Source organism: Trachemys scripta, chromosome 2 (genome assembly GCF_013100865.1).
Source record: "Trachemys scripta elegans isolate TJP31775 chromosome 2, CAS_Tse_1.0, whole genome shotgun sequence".
Lineage (NCBI taxonomy): Eukaryota > Metazoa > Chordata > Testudines > Emydidae > Trachemys > Trachemys scripta.
The window spans coordinates 281,058,297-281,084,394 of NC_048299.1; the positions used below are offsets into that span (position 1 = coordinate 281,058,297).

Consider the following 26,098-nt stretch of genomic DNA (forward strand, 5'->3'; position numbering starts at 1 on the left):
GACAACTACAGCGGTCCCAGGGGGCAAACACTGGCACGGTGTTAGAGCAAGACAGGCGCTTCTTCAGCCAGTGTCTTTAGGGTGGGATGGTGGAGAAAGGCAGACTACAGACCCCTGCATGAGCATGGGAGACCCAGTCTGACAGTGGAGATTTAGGGGGAAGGGAGAAACCCACTGCCACGCAACTGCTCAGGGCTGTAGCCACACCACACCACACTACCAAAGGACACAGCCGCACCTTGGCCTCCCGGCTCTGCAGCCAGATGTTGAAGAGCACATCGTAGGCGTTGAAGATCTCATTGGAGAAGGTGTCTTTCCTTACAGTGGGGTCAGGCGCTTTATCCAAGTTCGCCAGGTATTCCTGGATGCTCTCACTGAAATGCTGCAGAGCTACAAGACAGATTTACTTACATTTAGATATCACACACACACACACACACACACACACACAGAGTGAACAGCAGGCTTTCGACTGAGGTCGGAGATGCTGCTGTTTGAGCAATATCCAGCGTCCTGGTGCTGGAGCAATTCCCCTGTAACACTTGATTAGCAGAAGCACCACAGACCTCCAGCACTGAAAGTGTGGCCCGTAGGAGAGGTCTGCAGCGGTCACAAGTTGACAGGATGCTTTTACTGGGTTGCTCCTGTGCTTTAAGGCCTGGATTTAAGACCTTTAGTCCCCATTTCGGTGCAACGGCTCCTGCCAACTGGCATCTCGAGTCCGAAGCGGGGCCTATGGCTTGACTTCGTCCATTTGGAAAGCAAAGAGGAGACCTGGTGTTCAGGTTCTGTGCAGAGCCCAACCCAGAGGGTTCCCCTGCAGAGGGATCTTCCCATGGTTTGGATCAGTCTTTGACTAATCAATAGGTCTGACCAGCAGGTGGCTGGTAAAGTTTCCTACTCAAATACACGAGGGGTGGGCAAGAAAGGTTGTGCCGAGCAGAAAGGAGAGAATGCACAAGACAGGTGACGGCGTGGGAGAAGCACACCCTGGTCTAGGACGGGAAAGAACAGGGGAAGAGCAGGGTGGTTTTTAAACATTAAATTAACCACACTAGCTAGACTGACAGACTGCTACAGCAGCCCTGGCCCACAACCTTCTCCTTCCTTTAAGGATGAGGGCCCAGGCTGGCACAGGTTCTCCCCCAGCTGATTCATTTACTCCAGGGGGTCTCAAACTGGGGGTCGTGACCCTCAGAGGGTCGCGAGGTTATTACAGGGGGGGGTTAACGAGCTGTCAGCCTCCACTCCAAACCCTGCTTTGCCTCCAGCATTTATAATGGGGTTAAACATATAAAAGTGTTTTTCATTTATTGGCGGGGGGGGGGGGGGCGCACTCAGAGGCTTGCTGTGTGAAAGGGGTCACCAGGACAAACGTTTGAGAACCGCTGGCTTACTCCTTGGGCCAGCCATGTAGATTTTTCAAGTCCTGCCTTCCTTTTTTTTCAGGTCAGCACAGAAGGGCCCAGACTGTTCACCATGGGATTTCCAGGAGCGTCTCCAGTGTGGGGTGCAGAGCTACCCTCTCCGTTCCGCACTGTGATGCCCGTATTTAGTGTCCCCTCCAGCTTCCCTGGCACTGCCGTGGAGGAGACTTCTGCCAAATGGGAGCCGTTTGGGCATTTTAATCAGTGCCAATGAAGAGTTTGGTGAATTTTGAGGGCTTGCACTTGCTGCCTTCATATCCTTTTACACACCCAACTCCACTACAAACATCCCAAATTCATCATTGAGTTGAAGGAAGAACATGCTTCCCACCCTGGGCACGCTGCTGCCAGAGTCCCTGTAACACAGCCGAGGCCCCGGCACGCTGCAGCACACGGAAATTGATCTGCTCTTACCCGAGTTTCCTTTTCTTACATTACTAAGGTCCACAGAGCCAGCCTGCCCTGGCACACAGGGTACATCTACACTGCCCACTCAGCCCAGACCGACTCGGATTTGAGCCCAAGCCCCTCTTCCATCCACTCACAAAACCGTCTGACTCAGGTTAGCAAGCGCTCAGGACCAGAGTCCTAGCTGGGGAGAGGGTCAGAGCCAGAGTCACTGTGACCCTGGGCCAAGCCCTGTCGTACTGCAGTGCGAATGGCGCTCAAGCCCCAGACCCAAGTCTGGAGGGCTGCATAGTGCAGCATAAGCACGGCTGGGAGACCCCGGTCCAACAATCGCAAGCCCAGGTTTACAATGCAGTGCGGATGCCCAAGTGCAGGCTTGGGAACTTCACGTCCACAAGCCAGAGACCCGGGTTTACAGTGCCACACTGACATAGCCAGAGGAGAGACGGAAACGGACATGCAAAGCCTGAGGTCTGGGTCACTGGGGGAAGTGATGCCCAGTCTCTGCCATGGAGAAACTGGTTGGGCTTTTTCTGGGGTTCAGGAAAATGCAATGTGAAGGATCCTGGCTGAGGAAGTGGTCTCAGCTGGAGGGACCTCATGGGGGTGGGGCATTCACGTTCTGCCCCAAGCTGCATGCAGGGATCTGCAGCCATTGTAACAGCTGTGTGGCCTTTAGCATGATGAAGATAGAAAGATGCAGCTACAGCCGCCCAGGCTCTGCTCCCTGCAGCCTCCTTCCCATCACTACTCAGCAGGCAATTTGCAGGGAGGGCACCCACAACCAGCTACCCTTGGACATTAGCAATCCCAAGTCTCTTCAAACTAGTCTCCTGACTTCTGGGTCCCAGTTGTTTAGCTTTTAGCTCCATTTCTAAGCATCAGCCCCTGCAGTGTGCTGGGCCTTCCAGCCCTGACCCAGGGCAAAGCCCCTTCGCCCGTGCTGCCCCCACGCTTGGGAGGAGCTCTCCATAAATATCCACAAAGCTACCTTGCCCTCCTCTTCCTCAATGGCTACAAAAACCGTGACAAGGGTTAGGCCTCTGGTGCAGAGAGGCCTCTGCATGCCAGGCGGGCCAGTACTGCTCCTTGGATCCAGGCCGAGATGGAAGGGTAAGACACCAGATGTACTCCCATGTATGCTCTTTGGGGCAGGGGCCATTTCTGTTCTGTTTGTACAGCACCTGGCATCACGGAGTCCTCAGCCCTGATGAAGGTGCTACGGTAGAGTATACACCATGCATCAAAGTAGTCCCACTAAGCCAGTCAATGGGGCAAGCACAGGCTTAAAATCAAGCACCTGCCTAAGTGCTTTGCTGGCCCAGCCCCTGGGAGCGTCCAGCCCCTTGCGTACAACAAAGGCAGTGTTCTCTGAGGAATGAGCACAGGACAGGGAATCAAGAATGCCCAAGGGGTGCTCCGTGCCTTGATGCCAACTCACTGCCCTTTGCCCAGTCACTGCCCGTGTGCTGCAGCTGCCCCGAGGAAACGGGGAGACTGAATGACCTTCTGCAGAGAGGGGGAACAAGCGTTCGTGGTTTGTAAGACACTGAAGATATTTAGCACTCAGTGCTGCATGGCAGCACTAGATGAGAGCGTCATTCTACTGGAAAGACAAGCTGCCTGCATGAGAACCAACTTCTTCCTGGCGGACTCAGTGGTGACTAGCCAGCAACTGCCACGCCATCAACAGCACGGACTCGAGCGCCAAATTGCTGGCTGAGTGAGGCACGAGGGATATTTAAACAAGCTTCACATACAACTACAAATATTTTTCCTCCTCACAGAAGTTTTACTTTAACTCCTTGGGAAATCTGCAATGATGCATGAAAGTTGTTTGGCAATTTCCATTATGCTTCAAACCATTCAGTGCATCAGCATTCACTTTCAGTGGGGTCCACTGGCTTGTGTTAGCACCGGAGAGAGATTCTGATTACTGCATTCGAGCAAACCCAGAGTCTCTCGATCTCGCTGTGTTATTCCAGCAACAAGAGCTAGTTTCCCAGACTAGATGTGCTGCAGAGCGAGGGCACAGAAATCTCTCCCCTGCAGCTTGAGGGCCATTCAAAAGGTTCTGCCTGAATCCATTTGCTCCCAATGCAGAGCTGCCCCAGCACAGCCCCGGCGTTCAGACAGCAGCAGGTGGGGATGGGTTGTGGCCAAAGAGGCGGCTCGCCCAGCAGGGTTGAGAGCAAAGCCGCTGCATCTGGCAAAGCCTTTGAGAGGAGAACGGTGCTCGCACAGACCTGCCTGGCTCGTCTCAGCTGGCTGATAAAGGAAGACACAGGTTTAGTGCATCTTCTACTGGGATATTTGAGATAACAATGTCACCGCCAGGTTCCTGGGACGACTACGGGACTCTGTCTTGGGCTGTAAGATAGTAACACAATAGCCCAGTAAAGCCCAACGGGGGCAGGTGGTTACAAAGCGACTAACTCACCAGCCAGACACACCAAGAACCACATCAAATTTGACCCAGTGTGCCAGACGACCAACAGAACGCAGGCCCAAAGCCTGCTCCCGGCTGCCTGGGCAGCTCCAGCTGGCGTCAAAAGGGAGACCCAGCACAGGCGTCAGCTACAGCTCACAAGCATGAAAAGCTCAGCTCATCTGGTGGCCAGACCCAGATTTTCTGACCCCCCCACCCCAGCTCTAGGCTCACGTTTTCCACTCTGGCCCAGCCACTTCAAATAAAGTTTAACAAGCGTCACTGAGCGGAGGCTGTGGGCGAACTCCGAGATGTTCAATTCTCTACAGCTTCAGTAAATTTCACTCTAGAGGCAAAAATGTCACTGAAAGCCAAGGACACTTGGTCTCCTGCCTCTGACAGCAGTTTTGAGACCAGCGAGTTCACTGTACTGTACGAGCCCCACCCCACCCACCCCCTCCAGGAAGCTTCTAGTTAGTAAGCTCTTTGGGGAAGGACCCAGGTTTTCTAAAGTAAAGTACTTTACCCATTTTAGGTGTGGAGATAATTGGCAGAAAGGAAGTGCTAGAAAATCCCAGCACAGCAATTACTTTGTTCAGAACTGTGACCAGGTAAAGGCCTGAGTTTAGTTCATGCTCCTTGAGGGATGGGGAGAAACAGGAGGGTTCCTAGGCCTGCTGGAAGTAGATTTGGGGAGAAGATACAGCAGTGGTGCTGCCACAGTTCTGAGACTAGGATCGATCCGTCAAGCTTTCATTCAAGTTTTCCCACCTCAGTTGGCAAAAGGGGACATTCCTCACCCCCAGAAAGCCATTTTAGTCCTCTGTGACTTGCCTCCCACCTCAAATTCATCACCCCGCCACCACTCACATCCTTGCCCAACGGGCTTCCGCACTGCCCCCAGCTAGGAGAGAGTTCAGACTCCTTGTCCACTGCCCTCGGTCCACCAACTGTTCCATTTTCTGCAACACAGAGACCACATCCCGAACCAAAGATCCCACTGCTCCCTCCTCACCCATTTTATAGGGCATTGAACAGGCAAGAGGGAGGAACTGACCTGGGTTAGAGTCAAGCCAGTGCCCTAAAAATGAAAGGCTCGGTATCCTACCCCCAAGGCAGCCATCTCCCAAAGCCAATACTGCAGGTCTGCTCTGAAACAACCTCCCCGGCCTCTGGGCTGAGTCTTTCCTCCACAGAATGAGGGGAGTTCCTTTACTGTGAAAGCTAAGGGAGATACAGCTCCCAAAGACAACCCTTCAGAAGCCAGCACAGCCTCAGTAAAAAGGAGCAAGCCACCTTACCATAGCAAAACACAGACTTCATGTGGTCCTGTTTGGCCATTCCCAGCATTGGCAGCATGGTCCCAAGGATGGAATTTAAGAAAGGCACCATCCCAAACACTGTAAGGGAAGAAAGGAGAAAGTTAGAGTGGAGCGAGGTGAATTGAGGCCAGGATCCCGTGGAAGAACACCACTATGCAACCACGTAGTTAGAGACTGTCTGAGAATGTGTTTGTGGAGCTGATCAAATGAAGGTTGAACAAGCAACTTGCTTTGGCATCTAACATTTGAGCCCCTGACAATCTAATGTGGTTTGTGTGCTAGTTCTGAAACAGAAAAGCCAATTTGGAGATAAAAAGGAAGCTGCCAATTTCAACAGCTCAGGTACAGAGCCTACAGCCCCAGAGTTATAAATGGAGTTTCAGCAGCTCCCCTCAATGCCTGGAGTTGTATCAGCTTAGACTGTCCCCAAGACGCAGGCATCTGACCAGCCAAGAGCCACTTACTGCGACATTTCGTTAGCCAGCAGATCCCTGTGGATAACAGCAGATCTCTGGAATCTGTGTAGCCCAACAGCAGGCTTTTGACACTGGCCTATGGGACATGCACATAAGAAATCCGGGAACTGCGGTTGAGGTTAGATTACCAGAGTGATGGCTCTCCGCTTTCCCAGACTATTGTGCCCCTTTCAGGAGGCTGATTGATTCTCAAGTGAGGTGAAACTTGGGGTACGTAAGACCAAACATACAAGAGGGTCCCAGCACACTAGGGCTGAACAAAGGCGGGCTGTCTCCTCCTCACCATTATTATAAACTAAATCAGCTGGACTAGAAATATAGCACTTACATGTCAGTGTATAGTCTACAGAGCAGTATAAACAAGTCATTGTATGACATTGGAGTTTGTCCTGATGTCGCTAGTGCTTTTTATGGAGCCTGTTCTAAAACTAGGCAAATATCTAGATGAGTTGATGTACCCCCTGGAAGACCTCTGCATACCCCCAGATCCACTGTACCAGAAGATAAGAACAGAACGGCCACACTGGGTCAGACCAAAGGTCCATCTAGCCCAGTGTCCTGTCTTCTGACAGTGGCCAGTGCCAGGCGCCCCAGAGGGAATGAACAGAACAGGGAATCAAGTGATCCATCCCCTGTCGCCCATCCCAGCTTCTGGTAAACAGAGGCTAGGGACACCATCCCTGCCCATCCTGGCTAATAGCCATTGATAAGTTCATGGAGGATAGGTCTATCAATGGCTATTAGTCAAGACGGGCGAACAATTGGTTGAAGGCTCAAACTCAAAGAGTAGTTATAAATGGCTCACTGTCAGACTAGGAGGACATATCTAATGGGCCCTGAACAGACCCTGTGGGACCAGTACTACTCAATATTTCTGTTAATGACTTGGATAATAGAGTGGAAAGTATGCTTAAAGTTTTTGAATTATACAAGCTGGGAGGCTTGCAAGCACTTTGGAGAATAGGATTAGAATTAGAGAGGATCTTGGCAAATTAGAGAACTGGTCTGAAATCAAGATTAAATTCACTAAAGACAAGTGCAAAGTACTATATTTAGAAATGGGGGGGGGAAATCAAACACAGCTATTAAATGGGGAATAACTGGCTAGGCGGTAACACTGCTGAAGAGGGAAACATGGGGGTAATAGTGGATCACAAATTGACTAGGAGTCCGTGTGATGCAATGGCAAGAAAGGATTAATATTCTGGGATGTACGAGAAGAGGTCACTGCCCCACTCTACTCGGTCCTGGGGTGGTCTCAGCTGGAGGATTGCGCCCAGTTCTGGGCCCCACGCTTTAGGAAAGAGGTGAACAAACTGGAGAGTCCAGAGGAGCGCAACACAAGCGATAAAAAGGTTTAGAAACCCTGACCTATGAGGAAAGGTTTAAAAACTTGGTATGTTTAGTGTTGAGAAAAGATGGCTGGGGGGGCACCGAACAGTCTTATGTGCTAAGGGCGGTTCTAAAAAGAAGACGGAGAACAATTGTTCTCCATGTCCACTGATGGTGGGAAGTAGTATTGGGCTTAATCTACAGCAAGGGCGATTAAGGTTAGAAAGCTTTTAATACCTAACTCTAAAGGGGAGTTAAGCTCTAGACTAGTCTAAGGAAGGTTGTGGGACACCCACCCCCCGAGATTAAGAACAGGCTGGACAGACACCTGTCTGGATGGTCTCGGTTTACTTGGTCCTGCCTCAGCACAGGGGACTAGACTAGACAACCTCTCAAGATCCCTTCCAGCCCCACATTTCTGAGTCTCTGACCTCTCCGCCAGTGATGCCCTGCCCTAGAGCTACGGTTTCTAGCTGATCACCAGGTAGCCTGTAAGAAAAGGCTGGAGACAGTAGCACAATACCAAGGACACTGCTCCACTACTTTCCCCACAAGCGGGGACGGGTGGTAAGAGCGCACACCATGATTTAGTTTCACTTGTGAATTCAACACGTTAACCTGCACATGCAGGTTCTGGATGCTGAGTGTGGAAGGGTGGCTACCTGCTACTCAATGAAAGCTCAGTGCTCAGAGCCCTGGACAGAGGCCTAAAAAAGGGGTTGGAGAGACTCCCAGAGGCAGAAAAGGGTCAGCCAATTCTTCTGGTTCAGAAGAGGAGCGGCTGTGCCTGATCACCAGCTTTAGAGACAGCGTACAGGGCACTTCCAAGTACTCGCATAGTCTCACTGGCGCCATATGTGGCAGTACTTCTCTTGGTCAAGTAAACCTCCAGTATACTGATGGGGAAACTGAAGGCAAAGCTGTTGTGTGTCCTGCCCAGGGTCACAGCAGCAGCAGCATCAGAAGTAGAACCCAGATCGGACTCCCAGGCTCTCGCTCCAGCCACACTGAGCCAGTGACTTAGCTTCCCTGCTCCAGCAAGAACTGGAGAATCCCTGACTGTCAAGGACACCCTGGACCACACCCCACGAAGCTTCCCTCAAACTGCTGCAAGGCAGATCCATAAGAGCTGGTGCAACGTCTGCCCCCAGCTCCGTTCAATTGGAATCCTCATGCAGCAGCCTCGACCTCTCGAAATGGGGCTGTCTGTCCTTTCATTTACCAAGGGCCTGGCTTTCAGCCACCACGGACTAAAGCAAACAGCCAGGCAGGCCAAGTTCCAGAAAGCACCACCTCTTCCTCCACGGGCTCCAGGCATGGTCTCCTCAGCCCATCTGGAGGCAGGAGAGGCACGGTAAGCTACTGTATAGCAAACAAGTACATATTCCCCCTCCCACTTTGGATTAGAGGGTTGAACCTGCAGTGCCTCTTCCTAGCACAGGCTTTCCAAACCCTCCGGCTGTACAAAACCCAGTTTTGAGTGAAATCCAGTGTGGTAGTTTATTTATTTATTTTTTAAAAATAGGAAGTGCGTCAACTACATTGAACTTCTTTGCAGAAGTTGACCACACCATGGAGGTGGCAGAGTTTATCCAGGGACTATTCCAGCTGACATGCTCTCAGAACAACTCTTCTCCATCTTTACCCCCAGCCCATGGAATCACCCGTCTCCAGTCGTCCTCTTCCTAACAAAGAGGTTAGGTGCAGACAACTTACCGTTTGACACAGAGAGGTTTGCGAAAGTCTGCATGATGAAATAATGAGGCAGGATCCCCGGCTGAAATTTGGTCAGCACCTCCTCCATCACTTTGTTGATAAAACGCCCCCCCGCAGCAACCAGGACATTGCTTGCTGCCTGCTGCCAGTCATAAATGATTTCCTAGGTCAAACAGAACAAGACCACATTAAACAAACAGTTACAGACCACCCCTGCAAGATGCTCTGCGCACGACAGTTCCTATTATCCAGGGAGAGCATACGCACTTTCCCACGCTGCCTGGTCAACTCTGCAAGTTCACAGGACAAACCACATACGGAAAAACAGCAGATTTAGGGGGAGGAGGGCACTGGAAGAGAGTGTCAGGGATCAGTTTTGGGACCAATCTTTATTACTGACCTTGGCACAAAAAGTGGGAATGTGCTAATAAATTTGGCAGATGACACAAAGCTGGGAGGTATTGCTAATACAGAGAAGGACCGGGATATCCTACAGGAAGATCTGGATGACCTTGTAAACTGGAGTAATAGTATGAAATTTAGTAGTGAAGAGTGCAAGGTCATGCACTTACGGATTAACAACAAGATTTTTAGTTATAGATTGGGGACGCATCAGTTGGAAGTAACAGAGGAGGAGAAGGACCTTGGAGTATTGGTTGATCACAGGATGACTGAGTCACCAATGTGATATGGCTGTGGAAAAAACTAATGTGGTCTTGGGATGCATCAGGCGAGGTATATCCAGTAGAGATCAGGAGGTGTTAGTACCATTATACAAGGCCCTGGTGAGACCTCATCTGGAATATTGTGTGCAGTTCTGGTCTCCCATGTTTAAGAAGGATGAATTCAAACTGGAACAGGTACAGAGAAGGGCTACTAGGATGATCTGAGGAATGGAAAAACCTGTCTTATGAAAGAAGACTCAAAGAGCTTGGCTTGTTTAGCCTAACCAAAAGAAGGCTGAGGGGAGATATGATTGCTCTTTATAAATATATCAGGAGGGATAAATACCAGGGAGTGAGAGAAATTATTTAAGCTTAGTACCAATGTGGACACAAGAATAAATGGATATAAACTGGACATTAGGAAGTTTAGATTTGAAATTAGATGAAGGTTTCTAACCATCAGAGGAGTGAAGTTCTGACAACAGCCTTCCAAGGGGAGCAGTGGGGGCAAAACACATCTGGCTTAAGATGGCTAAATTTATGGAGGGGATGGTACGATGGGATAGCCTAATTTTGGCAATGAATTGATCTTTGACTGTTAGCGGTAAATATGCCCAATGGCCTGTGATGGGATGTTAGATGGGATGGGATCTGAGTTACTACAGAGAATTCTTTCCTGGGTGTCTGGCTGGTGAGTCTTGCCCACATGCTCAGGGTTTAGCTGATTGCCATATTTGGGGTCGGGAAGGAATTTTCCTCCAGGGCAGATTGGCAGAGGCCCTGGGGGTTTTTCGCCTTCCTCTGCAGCGTGGGGCATGGGTCACTTGCTGTAGGATTCTCTACACCCTGAAGTCTTTAAACCATGATTTGAGGACTTCAATGGCTCAGACACAGGTTTGTTACAGGAGTGGGTGGGTGAGATTCTGTGGCCTGCGTTATGCAGGAGGTCAGACTAGATGATCATAGACTTTAAGGTCAGAGGGACCACTAAGTCTAGGAGAGAGACTGGCCCATCACATCCAGAAGGGCAGCGGCAGCGACTGAAGCGATGCAGGGAGGAGAGAGGGGAAAGAACGAGGAACAGGTCAGAACCCCTGCAGGGATAGCTCAGTGGTTTGAGCATTGGCCTGCTAAACCCAGGGTTGCGAGTTCAATGCCTGAGGGGGCCACTTAGGGAGCTGGGGCAAAATCAGTACTTGGTCCTGCTAGTGAAGGCAGGGGGCTGGACTTGATGACCTTTCAAAGTCCCTTCCAGTTCTAGGAGACAGAAAAAAAAATTAATGGAGATCCTCTCTCCCTAACCCCAAATCAGAGATGCATATTGTAAGGAGACAACACAGGAGGAAAAATGGAGGGAAGCATCACGGAACGAGCCAGTTATATAAAAAGAACAGTAACTGCTCGCTTAACATTGTAGTTCTGTTCCTGAAAACTGCAACTTTAAGTGAAACGTGTTAAGCAAATCCAATTTCCCCATAAGAATTAATGTAAATGGGGGGGTTAGGGTACAGGGAAATTTTTTTTGCCAGACAAAATATATTTTTATATATATACACACACACACACACACAGTGTAAGTACAAGTTTTAAACAATTGAATACTGTACACAGCCATGATGACTGTGAAGCTGGGTTGAGGTGGAGGAGTCAGAGGGTGGGATATTTCCAGGGAATGCCTTGCTGCTAAAATGATGAACTAGCACTCGGCTGAGCCCTCAAGGGTTAACATGTTAACGTAGCCTCACACTCTACAAGGCAGCACCAATAAAGAGAGGGGATGGCCTTGTCAACACTGGTTCTCCACTTGAAGGGAGTTACCTTACTCTTCATGTGCCAGTATGTTTATGCCTGTATCTGCAATTTTCACTCCATGCATCTGAAGAAGTGGGTTTTTTACCCACAAAAGCTTATGCCCAAATAAATCTGTTAGTGTTTAAGGTGCCACCAGCTCCTCATTGTTTTTGGGGAGCTGATAGGGGGCTGCCAGCCCACCCTGGTTCCAAGCCCCCACCAGCTAGCTCCAATGGGCTGCTCTTTCTGCAAGGAGTGGACAAAGCAGGTGGCTGCCAAATGACATTATAAGGGAGCATTGCGAAACTTTAAACGAGCTTGTTCCCTAATTGATCAGCAACGTAACAAGTTAACCGGGACCACGTTAAGTGAGGAGTTACTGTAACAGAACTAGCTATAGCTTCCAGCTCATACCTTTGACTTGGTCATTTCATTGGATGCCAGAAAGATAACGATCTTGGCCGTGCTTTTGTCCAGATAATCAATGTTATTCTTCAGCACCGCTTCCATCGCCTTCAGAATTATTATCCGGTGGGGGTAAGCCAGCTGAGGAAAACAGAGCCACACGCGATTCCAACACTAAGTGCAAGTCAGAGCACCAGCTAGATCTCCACCCGAACAAAGCGCTCCCCCCCCCCCCCCTTTGAACCGTTTCAGCCTCTAGGAGGGGCCTGCAGCGCACCCCACATTCCAAGGCCCTGAATCTTTCTGCTTAGTGCTGTTGGTCAGAGGCCCTCCTGCTGACTAAATGCACCTGCAGGACAGCTAGAAGTGGGATTTGCAAAGCAGAAATTTAGCTACAGCTCCCACTGATGCGACATGTCGGCCTCAGCAGAGAGCCTGGGGTATGCGGAAAGGCCTTGCTGAAAAGCTGACTAGACCTACTCTTTTCTGCCTGTTTCCGATATGACAGTCCTTACCTCTCAGACTAGTTCGTTTCTTTAATAGAGCCTCGGGAGCAGCTTTGACAGACTTTTTAGAGCCCCAGTGATAGTCACCCATAGCCCTTTATGCACTGCTCCTGCACACGTGCTCCCCAGGCATCCTCCCAGCCATCTCCCGATCAGTACTGCAGCCGGACGGGATTCGCTCTGCATCCCGGCCCTGAAGACAGAGAGCAAAGCCATACCTTGTCATGCTGCCGCAGATATTCATCACAAGAGTTTAGGATCTCCTCAGGCTCGCTCTCTCCCAAGTAGCACAGAGCATTGTAGATCTGTTCTTGGACTAATGGATCCTTATCAGTGGTGGCATCCATCAGCGTCACGGCAAGTTCTGAGAAAGACACACGAAGCGTGAAACGCACTTTCCAGCACCAGTACAGGAATCTCTGCCCCTAGAAGGGAGGGAAGAGCCACAGCTGCCCCTACCTCAGGCACGTTCGCTCTCCCCTGAGCGAATGGCAAGCCAGGACTCCCACCCTGCCTTTCCCCTGGGCCATAAGAGACCACAGTGCTGATGGAGCATTCCTGCCACAGCACCTGCCTCTCAACTTTCAATTAGTCTTGGATGAATCGCTCACCTCCACCCCTTCTAAAAAACCCCACACCTGACCCCTCCCTCCCTCCAGCAGGGTCCCCAGCATCTCCGTATACGCTCTGACAGTTCCCAGTTAAGCCCCCTTTATCCAGGGCTGAGTCTCCCCTTCTCCCGGTGGTTCAGTGACCTACATTCTCTCCCGTTATCGAGCTCTCAGCTCCCATTTTCTCCTAAGGCAGCTTTCAACACAGCTGGTTCCTCAGTCAGCCAGTCGCCTTCATTTAACTTCGCCTTTTGAGAAGGCGGCTCCGTGTATGCTTACGGCCGAGTGCAGAGCCCAGACACCGCGCAGGTACGAACAGCTCAGCTTAGATGAGCAGAGTGCCCGACACTCGAACCCCCTATACGTCCTACGGGACGGGCTCTCGACACACCCGAGCAGGGTCTCTCACACCGACACGGCTATTTTTAGACAGCCTCTGCCTTTCCCCGAGGCACGTGGCAACACACGCAATGCCGGTCTTCCACATGCAGCCCTCAGTGTAGGCAGAGCCTTAATGGATCAAGCACCAAGTCTCTCTGTAAAACAGGTTTTGCAGACCTGGAATTGGTTCCACAGCCCTTCTCTGAACGCTCTCCAGTTTTCAAACACCATTTGAGAGTGCCAGCTGCAAAATCCTTCAGCGAATCCCCTTCCCAACACTGCCTTCGCGATCCGGCTCCTTGACGTTAGCTCCCAAGGCTGTAAGGGTTGAGCCCTCGGTAGCACTGGAGGAGCTTAGAACCTGGCTGCACCAGAAGCTCTCCGGAAAGAGGCCTACACTGGCTCTCAAGGGATGAGCAGAGGGGATCAAGGAAGACTTTCCTGTCACTAGTGTCTGTGATGCCCAAGTCTTCTTAACCCGCTGACATCCCCTTGATTAGCAGCTGTCTGGAAGTGAAAGGAGTCCAAGTCAATGCTCCGGCAGCTGGCAAGAACGGAAGGCCATCCATAGCTGCAGGGGCAACAGACCAGCACTAACATGCCCAACTAGCCAGTTCAGGAGCTGAAAGGTAGGCGGCGGCACTCTGCTTTGGAGAGCAGAAATCCACCACCTAGAGGTGTTTTTATAGAGAGTTATTTATAGCAGAAGGTCCCATTGGAACTCCACAGGCCCCTGTTAAAATCAGCTATCCCAAGGCCGGTCTGAAGATTGGGCTCAGGGAGAGGGCACCAGCTAGAGATCCCTACTTCAGCCCAGAAAGTACACTTTTACTACCTTGTGACCAGCATTCCCCCAGCACTGGCACACAGCACCAGAAGCATGCAGACATTCAGCACCAAAGAGGTTAACTCTAGTTTGAGGAGGAGCAGCACACTTCTCACCAGACTGAATTAATCCAAAGATTATTCATTGGTGAAGGCTTTGAAAGGTCGGGGTGGGCAGAACAGAAGATCATAGAAGATGTTCTAAGGATTACTCATTGTTAAAAATCCAGACTGAATTGGTCTAGCTTCAACTTCTAACCAGCCATTGGATCATGTTAGACCTTTCTCTGCTAGAGAAGAGAGCCCGTTATCATGTCACCCTTAACCTGTTCTTTGTTAAGCTAAATAGACTCCAAGGAGTTCAATCTAGCACTATAGAACATTTTTACAAGCTTCTCGTCATTCTCATGGCTCTTCTCTGAGCCCTCTCCAGTTTATCAACATCCTTCTCAAATTGTTGACACCAGAACTGGACCCAGTACTCCAGGAGTGGCCACAACAGTGCCAAAGACACAGGTAAAATAACCTCTACTCCTACTTGAGATCCCCATTTGTCCATCCCAAGATTGCGTTAGTCCTTCTGGCCACAGCATCACAATGGGAACTCATGTTAAGCTGATTACCTACCATCCACCCCAAATCTTTTTCAGAGTCACTGCTTCCCAGGATCGAATGCCCCACTCGGTAAGTATGGCTTGCAATCTGTCCCTAGGTGGTTACATTTAGCCATATCCAAATGCATATTGTTGGCTTGTGCCCAGTTTACTAAGCAATCCATGTCAGGTTGGATCAGTGACCTGGCCTCCATATTTACCACTCCCACAAGGTGTGTCATCGGCAATCTTTATCAGTGATCACTTTTTTTAAATCAATGACTTGGAAGAAAACAAAATCAAGTAGCGTAGGGCCAAGAACTGATCCCTGGGGGACCCCACTAGAAACTCACCCACTCAAAGCTCCATTTACAGTGACATTGGGACCCATCACATAGTTCTCTTTAAGCACTGAGCATAGTGCAATTCACGCCGAGGTACAAAACATGACTCTCTGAAGCTTAAACCCAAAAGATATTTAATACCCATCAGCTGGCCATGTACAACCTTGACTGTCAGCTTCTCTTGCTTGCCTTGCAGAGAAATAAAACATGAGGCATTTTGCCTTGACTCCGTTCTTATTACCTACATTTCTTCTGGTTTCTAAAAAGGAGGCATTTTTCTAGCTTCTTGGTCTTGCACCAACTGTCTCCAGATTAGCGAGTCAGCCCCATACTCAGTTTTGCATATAGATCCTTTGCCAAGTTTAGCATGCAGGACTATAAAGCAGATTATCTGGAACCTGCTCCCAGAGCAAGTCAGCGTGAATCAGATATGGCTAGACTAGGGTAACAGAAACCACACAAGGTTTGCTCACTGCAGAGGCAGGTAACATTCCCTCTTCCACAGCATGGCTAACTACTGGCAACACTGTTTTAAACACTGAATCAGCCATATGAAGCCTGTTTGAGAAGATGCCTATGGGCTACCTCAAGCCACCTGAAAAGAGGTGCTCAAAATACACCACTTGAGGCTTTGTGAAAATACACCAAGACAACAGGGAGTTTAGGGAGGATCTTTGTGCCGCCCCGAGGAAAGTGCAGGTTGGAACCCCAGGCCCTTCTACTCTGAACCAGCAGAGGCGTTTTTGCTCTACCCTCAGTTGATGAAGAAACACCTTCAGCCTTCTCTGTAGCAGCAGCAGCACATTTCAGGTGCCGGGGCTGCACAGCCAGGCCCTGGGGCACAAGCAGCAGGGGTGGGAAGGGAGGACATCTTATCATTTGACTTAGACGGCTCTGTGCAGGTGGACCAAGGAAGCTGGGTTAGTGAGAGACAAGGAGTAAACCGATAGCTACCAGATTTGGAAAAACGCCACCATCCTGGCTGTCAAAATCTCCACTACCGTGCTGGCCTTGTGCCAAGTGGACAGCCACTGGGGCATGCCGCTCTTTCTCCAGAGTGGAAATTGTTCTGCAGCACATACTACTCGTTCAGAGTATTCTTCCCAGCATGCATTGCCTTCCCTCTGTTAACATTGAATTCTAGCTGCCCCTGGGCGTCCCACTTGCCTAGCTTTGGGTCACAGATTAAGACCAGAAGGGACTGTCAGGATTGTCTAGTCCAGGGGTTCTCAAACGTCATCGCACCACAATCCCCTTCTTACAACACAAATTACTACACGATTCCAGGAGGGGCAACTGAAGCCTGAGCCCACCCAAGCTTCGCCACCTTTGGGGGGGGGGGAGAGGGGGGCAGCGAAGCTGAAGGGCTTGAGCCTGAGATGGGGGCCTGTAACCGGAGCCCCACCAAGGGCCGAAGCCCTGGGCCCCAGTAAGTTCAACACCAGCCCTGGTGACCCCATTAAAACGGAGTTGAGACCCACTGACTCTAGTCTCCTAAGAGGCCATCAAACTCCACCCAGTAATTCCTCCATCAAGCCCATGATTTCTGGTTGAGCTAGACTAGAGCATCTTTTAGAGCAACAGCCTGAGAATCTACCACTCCCCTTGGCAAGTTGCTCCAGTAGTGAGCTACCCTTGCTGTCCAAGAACGTGTCCTGCCGAGTCCCTCAAGGTCTAACTAACCTCCATAACTAACAACATCTGCCGGTTTACACTACCTCATGGACCACCCTTGTATCCTGCTCAATACTAAACAGCCTGGGATGGACTGAGACGCCTGCCATTTATCTGTAACACTGCATCTAGCGGTGCAGTGCCGACACGGCCCTAGACAGGGATCAGACCCCACCGTGCTCAGCATTTTACAGGCATGAAGCAGACAGTGCCTGGGCTGGAGACTTCAGCAGCTCACGTGGTGATAAGATGCAACAGGTGAGAGAGACAAGTGGGGTGGAGGGATAACAAGGTAACAGTGCAGACAGATCTGTTCCCCTAACTAGTCACTAGTGGCCACCAGCCCAGGCAAGGTCAGATGGGGTGATTTACTGGCAACAGAGCAGAGGTGTGTGTGATGGAAGAGGATATGGTGGCGGCTTTATGACCAGTGTCAGGGAATTTCGCTTTCATGCTGTCTCTTACAGATGGGTAAAGTACAACAGTGTTTGTGGGAGAAGTAGCCAAGGAGGCGACCCAGCCTTCCTGTATCTTGGCCAGTTTCTAGTCCGCATCAGCACGTTACGCTCACCTCACAATGACTTTGTTTCTTTGATACTTCTTGTGAGGACCTTTGCCAGAGGCTTTTAAATTGGTTTTAGCACCAGTTCTCCTTTAACCACTTTTGTGCACAAGTTTAAACATTGTCTCTGCAGCTCCCTATTACTGGATTTTATTGTCAGCACATTGTATTGCATGATCACAGCAAGTCTACAGCCTTCTCCCTGAGCTTCGCTACAGCCCATGGCTCCGCCCCACTGAAGAAGTAGATCAGATGCCCCACTGCATCTATTGCCACAGGGCAGAGGGAACATGTCCCCACACCGGGAGAAGTGAGAAAGGCAGGAAGGTGCGTGTTGCTTTTCCCACTTCTCAGGTGATTGTAACAGCTCAGTCTTCAGTCACTCAATTTTAGAAATAGTTTGTCTCCTCTTGAGGTCCCTTCCAGTCCTATGATTCTGTGATAACCAACAAGGCTGTCAAGTTAAACAGAGCCAGACACCTCATTAACTCCATATACTGCTGTTTATCGTTATGGGCCTACAGCAATTTTCAGTCCAAGACAGCTTGAACGTTTCAGGAGCTCTAGATCTCTATCAACAACTTTAATTCTAGGCCTTTCATTATCCTGCACTCCCGTCAGACACCCATGTTGTAATATAATTACATACAATTAGAGGGCACAGCATGTGTGCCTGTAATACTAACGATGTTTATTTGGGGTGGTGAAGCAGTCAGTCAGTTGCTCTGGCTGGGGTCAGGATCTGTGGCAGGAGCAGCTGTGCGCACAGGTAAATGCCAACGTTGAATCGTTTAGAGGAGAGTTGCCGTCTAACACAGCTCTTGGCTTCCTCTTTTTGATGCTGAAAGATTCTATTTCCACATGTTTGTCTAGCGTCATTAGCCAGTTGTCAGGATCGCATTTTCCTCTTCAGAGGGGAATCGGTCCTCTGGCTCCTCCCCTCTTAGACTAGTATCAGGGGGTAGCCGTGTTAATCTGTATCAAGTATCGGGGGGGGGGGTCCTCACCCACAACCACTTCAGATTTGGGGACAATATATACCTTCAAGTCAGCGGCACTGCTATGAGTACCCGCATGGCCCCACAGTATGCCAACATTTTTATGGCTGACTTAGAACGACGCTTCCTTAGCTCTCGTCCCCTAACGCCCCTACTCTACTTGCGCTACACTGATGACATCTTCATCATATGGACTCACAGGAAGGAGGCCCTTGAAGAATTCCATCTGGACTTCAACAATTTCCACCCCACCATCAACCTCAGCCCGGACCAGTCCACACAAGAGATCCACTTCCTGGACACTACAGTGCAAATAAGTGATGGTCACATAAACACCACCCTATACCAGAAACCTACTGACCGCTACACTTACCTACATGCCTCCAGCTTCCATCCAAGACAGACAGAGGCAAACACCTACAAGATCTTTATCAAGCATTCGTAAAACTACAATACCCACCTGGGGAAGTGAGGAAACAGATTGACAGAGCAAGACAGGTACCCAGAAATCACCTATTACAGGACAGGCCCAACAAGGACAACAACAGAACACCACTGGCCATCACATACAGCCCCCAGCTAAAACCTCTCCAGCGCATTATCCACGATCTACAACCTATCCTGGAAAATGATCCCTCACTCTCACAGACCTTGGGAGGCAGGCCAGTCCTCGCTTACAGACAACCCCCCAACCTGAAGCAAATACTCACCAGCAACTACACACCACACCACAGAAACACCAACCCAGGAACCAATCCCTGTGGCAAACCTCGTTGCCTACTCTGTCCCCATATCTACTCTGGCGACACCATCAGAGGACCCAACCACATCAGCCACACCATCAAGGGCTCATTCACCTGCACATCCACTAATGTTATATATACCATCGTGTGCCAGCAATGCCCCTTTGCCATGTACATTGGCCAAACCGGACAGTCCCTCCGCAAAAGAATAAATGGACACAAATCGGACATCAGGAATGGTAACATACATAAGCCAGTAGGTCATTCTATTACAGATTTAAAAGTCACTATCATTGAACAAAAAAAAAAAAAAAAACTTCAGAAACAGACTTCAAAGAGAAACAGCAGAACTAAAATTCATTTGCAAATTCAACACCATTAATCTGGGCTTGAATAGGGACTGGGAGTGGCTGGCTCATTACAGAAGCAGCTTTTCCTCTCCTGGAATTCAGAGTAGCAGCCGGGTTAGTCTGTATCTGCAAAAAGAACAGGAGTACTTGTGGCAAATTTGTTAGTCTAAGGTACCACAAGTACTCCTGTTCTTTCTCCTGGAATTGACACCTCATCTATTATTGGGAGTGGACTACATTCGCCCTGATTGAATTGGCCCGGTCAACACTGGTTCTCCACTTGTGAGGTAACTCCCTGCTCTCCATGGGTCAGTATATAATGCCTGCATCTGTAACTTTCACTCTATGCATCTGAAGAAGTGAGGTTTTTACCCACGAAAGCTTATGCCCAAATAAATCTGTTAGTCTTTAAGGTGCCACCAGACTCCTTAGACTGTGTTCCTGGAGGTTAGAACAGGATTCTCAGGACAAGAAGGTCAGCCAGAGAGCACACCAGGGTCACACCCTATTTACATCCAGGGTGAGGCCAGGTAGGGCCATCAGGATTATTATTCCTTGTGTTAAGGCACTGAAATAAATGGGAGTCCCTAAACGACAAGTCACTAGACTCCCTGAAAGCCACTGCAGGGATCACGTCCTTAACATGAGTATTCGAGAGGACTGCATACCTCACTATCTGTAAAGAGCCTAAGGATTGTTTGTATGTGCATCCCAAGAACAGGATTCTTGAAAATATGGGTCATCTTTCAGATCCCAATGCAAGTCAAAGCAGTTCTTTGCCCACGTCCGGCACCTCCTGGCTCTATCATGCCAGCAGTAGGCATTTATCTACTGCTGGATCAAAGCAACATACACCCACCAAGACAGACCTGTTGTGAATAACCACATGAGTGGCTATTAACATAATGGTACGTTATGCTGTTAAAAACATTCCAGGTGGAGTTCAGGATTTCGAAAGGAGCGTGTAAGGCCTTGGTTATATACAAGTTGCACTTTTTCCACAAGAGAAGTCTTAAACTGATTTTTTTAAACTACACAAATACCAGAGTTTAAGTAAATCAGCAAATCACTTCTTCACTGACTTCAGTCGATCAAAACGAGCCATGTTTGCATCCATCTAAAAAAAGTGTTCACAATTTCAGAGATTTCATAACGGAGTTTAGTTAAATTGGTGCAGTTTGCAATATAGAGAAGGCCAAAGATTCCTTTGCTCTTAACTCTTCTATTAGAAATGAGACTTGCCACCCCCACCCAGCCCTGCCAGGCACACATCTCCAGAGGCTATAAAAAAACTGACTTGCAGCCATGAGCAATAGATTACAGTTTGATGCTATATCGCTTGTGAGTCACTCGGGAGATCACAGGTAAGATACAGTGCCAATGGGCTCTCAAGTGAGCCCCAGACAGTCAAGTTTAGTCCCATTAAGAAATGCTTGGAACAGTCTCCCTAGGGAAGTGGTGGAAGGGCCATCAGGTAGGCCATTTAAAACGAGACCGGACAAAGTACAGACTCCTACTACAAGGAACAATCCTGCCCTAACCTAGCCTGTCCCATGGAGATGAGATCTTAGCTTAGAGGGCTTCCAGTGGGAAGCCAGAAGAGGGAAGGGAGGGAAAGGATTCAAGGTGAAAACACACACAAGAGCACAAAATTAATGCTGATGTCACAACAAAGGTCATTTTGCAGCAAGACAGCTGCCACCATGAGCAGGGGGCTCTGGGTACCCATTGTAGTTAGAAACTTGATTTTCAATTATACTGCAGTGGATGGTCTTGGCCAGTCCACCTATGGGCCAATTATAGTTGTGAGTCCAGCCATTCTTTTGCTACCCTGCTCAAACTCATCATCCACAAGTCCACAAAGAGCTGGACTGATTCCCTCTGCTGCTGCTCCTTGCTCTGAGCCTCTCCTCCACCAAAGAGACCCCACACCCCTCTCTTCTTTGTAATCTTTCCCCACTGTTGCAGTCTGGTATTGAGATGCTCAATACCATCCCCAGCTGGAACATTAGCTCTTATTTAAAAGCTAAAAGGAAGTGCCATGAATCTTCTGACTCTGGAAGAGTAAGAGGTTACTGTAGGGGAGCGGACCACAAAGCAACCCTCAGCAGGCTGGCTGCCATGTATCCTGGTAGCTGTTCTTGGAGCAAGGGGGACAATCTGAGCATGGGGAAATGAAAGAGGAACAGTATACAGTAAGGACAGGAGTTCCACTTCAGAACAGCCTCAGATTCCCAAGCAAGAGAGCAATACCTTGAGCTAAACAAAATCAAGACCCAGGTCTTTGATAGCCTGGAATATAGCGATTACCTCCTACACAGGGTGCATGCATGAGTTGCCCAGTTATCTGCTTTTAGACGCAGTGAGATATTTGAGCAAAACAGCTAGGTGTTATTCAGCTCTGCTCTTCCTTGCTAAGGTGTCCACACCAGCAGAGCTCAGAACAACCCAACATCATTGGAATTGCCTTTGCTTCTCTCCATTCCGCTATGTCCCTGAAAAGAGGACTTTCCCCTCCCCTCTCAGAAGCTAGTCACCGTCAGTGACACAAACGAGGAGTCCTGCCAGCTAACAGGGAGCATGGCACCTGAACCGTACAATACCCTTGCTGGAAGTGCCTGTTTTTGTGTAGATCTCTACCAGATTCAAGCTAGGTTTCTTAGCCTGACTTCCCCCCAAAACAGAGCGGACAGAGTCATCTGGCACTTACTTTTCACCCGCGACTCCATCATGCTCCTCGTTTTGAGCTTTTCTGCCCACAGAGGGTAGTTTGCAGCTTCTTGCTCCTTCTCAAAGCGGGAAGTTCCTGGGGAACCTATTTTGGCAGTCTGCCTTTGCTCCTTTAGAGAGCAGTTTCTGTTTTAAGAGTCTCTTGGACTAGAGGTTTGTAAGTCAGGAGCGTTGCGCACCATGAAGCGGAGGAGAGGATATTAGTCCAGCCACAGGGAAGCAAGACATCAATTTCTTCAGTTTCTTGTGGCCAGCTAACAATCTCCAGCTGCCTGATCTCTCCAGGTTTCTGAACCTCTGGCAGTTTCCTGATGGTGGGGAATCAATGCACTCTCCAATGCGATCATAGCTCCAAATGAAAAGCCTTTAGAGAGGGTGAGGCCACATATACTCCCTCCGAAGTACTGTTCCCTATAGCTTCTTCCTTCTTCTAGGCCTGAAAAGACAGACATTTCACAACATGACTTACAACATGCATTTGTTTACCTACAACATTCAGTACTGCGTGTTCCCATCTAGCAACTGCTTCTGTGCCATGGTTTCCAGGGTCCCAGCATTTCTTTTTTTGGCCAGTGATAACGGGCCTGTCCCCTATCAGAAGGAAACTCTTGCCAGCCAGTATGACTGCAGAAAGCATGACCATTTCAAAGGGGTCTAGGTTGTACTCATTTAAGTGACCTGCCTCTGAAGGAACCATGAGGATGGAAGTGACAGACATCAGCAGTCCAGAGTGTCCCGAGGCCCCTATCCAGGGGAAGTTTTCCTTTAAATAGAACAGATTTGCTCTGCTGGTATACTGTAAGTGGCAACAGCAATGCTTAAAACAAGTTTAAGATACATAAAAGTGGAGAATCAAAGTCTATACTATATACAAAGGCAAGCCTAAAGTGGCAGGGTGTATATATACACACACACACAGGTGCCACAGCACATTCATTGTTTCTAAAAATACATATTGTAGCTTTGATCCTCTCTCTTCAACTAGGTCAGAACAAAATACCAGCCACGTTCACGCTGAAGCCTCCTTAACCATCAAGGAACTGTTAGTGTTTCTAAAACACAGAATCATAGAAGATTAGGGTTGGAAGAGACCTCAGGAGGTATCTAGTCCAATCCCCTGCTCAAAGCAGGGCCAACACCAACTAAATCAACCCAGCCAGGGCTTTGTCAAGCCGGGCCTTAAAAACCTCTAAGGAAGGAGATTCCACCACCTCCCTAGGTAACCCATTTCAGTGCTTCACCACCCTCCTAGTGAAATAGTGTTTCCTAATATCCAACCTAGACCTCCCCCACTGCAACTCGAGACCATTGCTTCTTGTTCGGTCATCTACCACCACTGAGAACAGCCGAGCTCCATCCTCTTTGGAACTCCGCCTTCACGTAGTTGAAGGTTGCTATCAAATCCCCCCTCACTCTTCTCTTCTGCAGACTAAATAACCAAAGTTCCCTCAGCCATTGGCTTGCTATTTCTCTACCACCACCACACGTGTCCTACCAGGTGTATCTCTAGTGAGCAAAGCACCCACAGCTTCTCTCCTACCCCAGGGCATGCTAAAGAATTGATTCCTCTCCCCACCTCTGTATAGTGATGCTCATCTCAGGGCAGATAATCTGGTCATGAAGGAAACAGCAGCACAGGAGAGTGTCTGCAATCTCACTTGTTGTTTAGGAAGTGGAAGTTTAACATTCACTAGTTTACTGCCTAGGGCAACTTATCTATTTTGGCATTTCGAAACATCAAGCAAAACACCTACCCCCCACACGGGGTGTTTTACATCCGCTAATGTGCCACATCATCAGAATAATCAAATCACAAGGGCCTTTGCATTTGTTTTACACGTGACCTATTAGTCCTCACAGTCCCCAGTTATTAGGCCTGTTTTAAGATGTGGGCAAGAGGGGCAGTGACCTGGCCAAGGGATCACAGCAAGTCTGTGGCAGAGCTGGAGCACCTTGCCCTCTGCTCAGTTCACTAACCCACTAATTCACAAGAGCGGCTCCTCCACCTGCCTCTAGTATCAGTGCATACCACTAAGCAGGGGACCGACGCTGGAGCCAACACTCATTCACCTGCTTCCTGAGGAGCGTCAGCCTAGACACTGCTCAGGAGGTAGGAAGCTGGCCACTGCAACCCATGCTGGTGAAGGCAGAGGAATGAATCTAAAAGGAGCACAAAAATGCTGCAGAGTCCCTGCTGCAGGGATTAATCCAGATGCTCCTGATACAGCACAAAGCGAGAGTACTCATGCGAGAGCCATCAAGCCTTAAGAAAAATGGAACAAACAGAGAAAGTCCAGCCCAGCATGAAGCCATGGTGCGAAAGCCTTCGAGACTCAATGCACCAGACTAGGTCTGGCCACCCTGCAAGCCAGAGGGCGCAGCTGCAAGCCAGAGGGCGCAGCTGCAAGGCTCAGACAGATGGACAAAGCTGCATCTCTGGTGCTGGGATTTCAGTTCTCTTGATACAGAACTGCAGATCCATAGGGGACACAGATACAGGTGAGAGGAGAAACGGACCAGTGCTCCCAACACCTCCTGAAGCGCATGCAAACAAGAAATAGACTAGCTGCATGGACTCTGACAAACTTTGTCATTTCAAAAGTTGCATGCAACACAGCTGGCCATAGGACAATTAACAGATTCAGTACAAATAAGTAAGGCTAAACCACTGGTGCGGTAACATCTTTCTCTTCATATGTCATTATATAATGCCTGCATCTGTAACTTCAGAGGCATGGAGTGAAAGAAGTGGGTGTTTTACCCACGAAAGCTTATGCCCAGATAAATCTGTTAGTGTTTAAGGTGTCACCAGACTCCTTGTTGTTTTTAATGCTAAGCCAGCCTTCCCACCTAGCTATCAGCCAGACTGTCAGAGACCAGGCCTTACCGTCACCTGACTGGAGTGGCAATCATTAATACAGGACTGCACCGATACACACAACCCCAGCACTGAAGAGCGTACAGTGCGAGTAACCCACATAGCTGGGAGTAGACAGATGTCAGCTAGGGAAGCTACTCCTACAGAGAGCTACAATGCAATTAACAGGAGCAGCAGCAAGTATTCACCACCAGCAGCTTGGTATGGAGAAGTCATTTCCTGAGGATTTACTTCAGGATAAGCTACTTATGAAAACTGTTTCCTATCATGAATCTACATTTTTTAAAGAGGCAACTGGCTAACCACCCCATTAATAACTACAGGCTACTGAAGGGCAGAGGAAGATCATTCCCTGTCAGCCATCCCCCAGCTAGAAAGCGGATCCAGTTGCCAGTCTCCTGTAAGGTGGAGATTGCCTAAAGTACTCAGCAGTCCCACACCGGGGTCACTGGGCTAGGAACAATCAGGCATCCAAACGGCAATCAAGGAGCCCAGCCTATGGGGTGTGTTGCTGCACTGCTAAAGCATTGCTTTGAGGACAGCCCAGCAAGACAGAAGCCACAAACATCCAGCACAGAACCCCCCTTGGTAAGTTTTGCTCTTGCTCCCTGTTCGGTGCGTGTGTGAGAACCGATCTGGGTTCTCTCTCGCCCAGTCCTGCAGCACATCGCCATGTCTCTAAGGCAAAAGCCCCAGACCCCAAACTAGGACCACAGCCCAGGAGCTGAAGTGCTGGGGGCATTCCCCAAAGCCCCATCCCAGAGCCGGGATGCTTAGTGACAAGCGAGCCTGGCACTGCTCCCCAGGGCCAGGAGGAGACCGCAGGTCACAGGCTGCCGGACCAGGGACAGCAGCAGGGAGCCCGGACGCCTGGGTTCTCTCCCCGGCTCTGGGAGGGGAGCGGGGGCTGGTGGCTAGAGCTGGGGGGGGGGG

At 49.5% G+C, this 26,098-nt stretch overlaps 1 protein-coding gene across 1 annotated transcript in view; it reads right to left on the bottom strand.

Moving 5' to 3' along the window:
- Nucleotides 1-22,289, bottom strand: part of MROH1 (maestro heat like repeat family member 1) — a gene marked incomplete in the record, with an annotated part of 97,157 nt that extends 74,868 nt beyond the window's left edge. Inside the window, 6 exon segments of the mRNA XM_034763781.1 lie at nt 239-390; nt 5,565-5,663; nt 9,110-9,272; nt 11,980-12,111; nt 12,695-12,840; nt 22,268-22,289. Coding sequence (XP_034619672.1) covers nt 239-390; nt 5,565-5,663; nt 9,110-9,272; nt 11,980-12,111; nt 12,695-12,840; nt 22,268-22,289 — 714 coding nt within the window.
- Nucleotides 22,290-26,098: the final 3,809 nt, after the last annotated feature.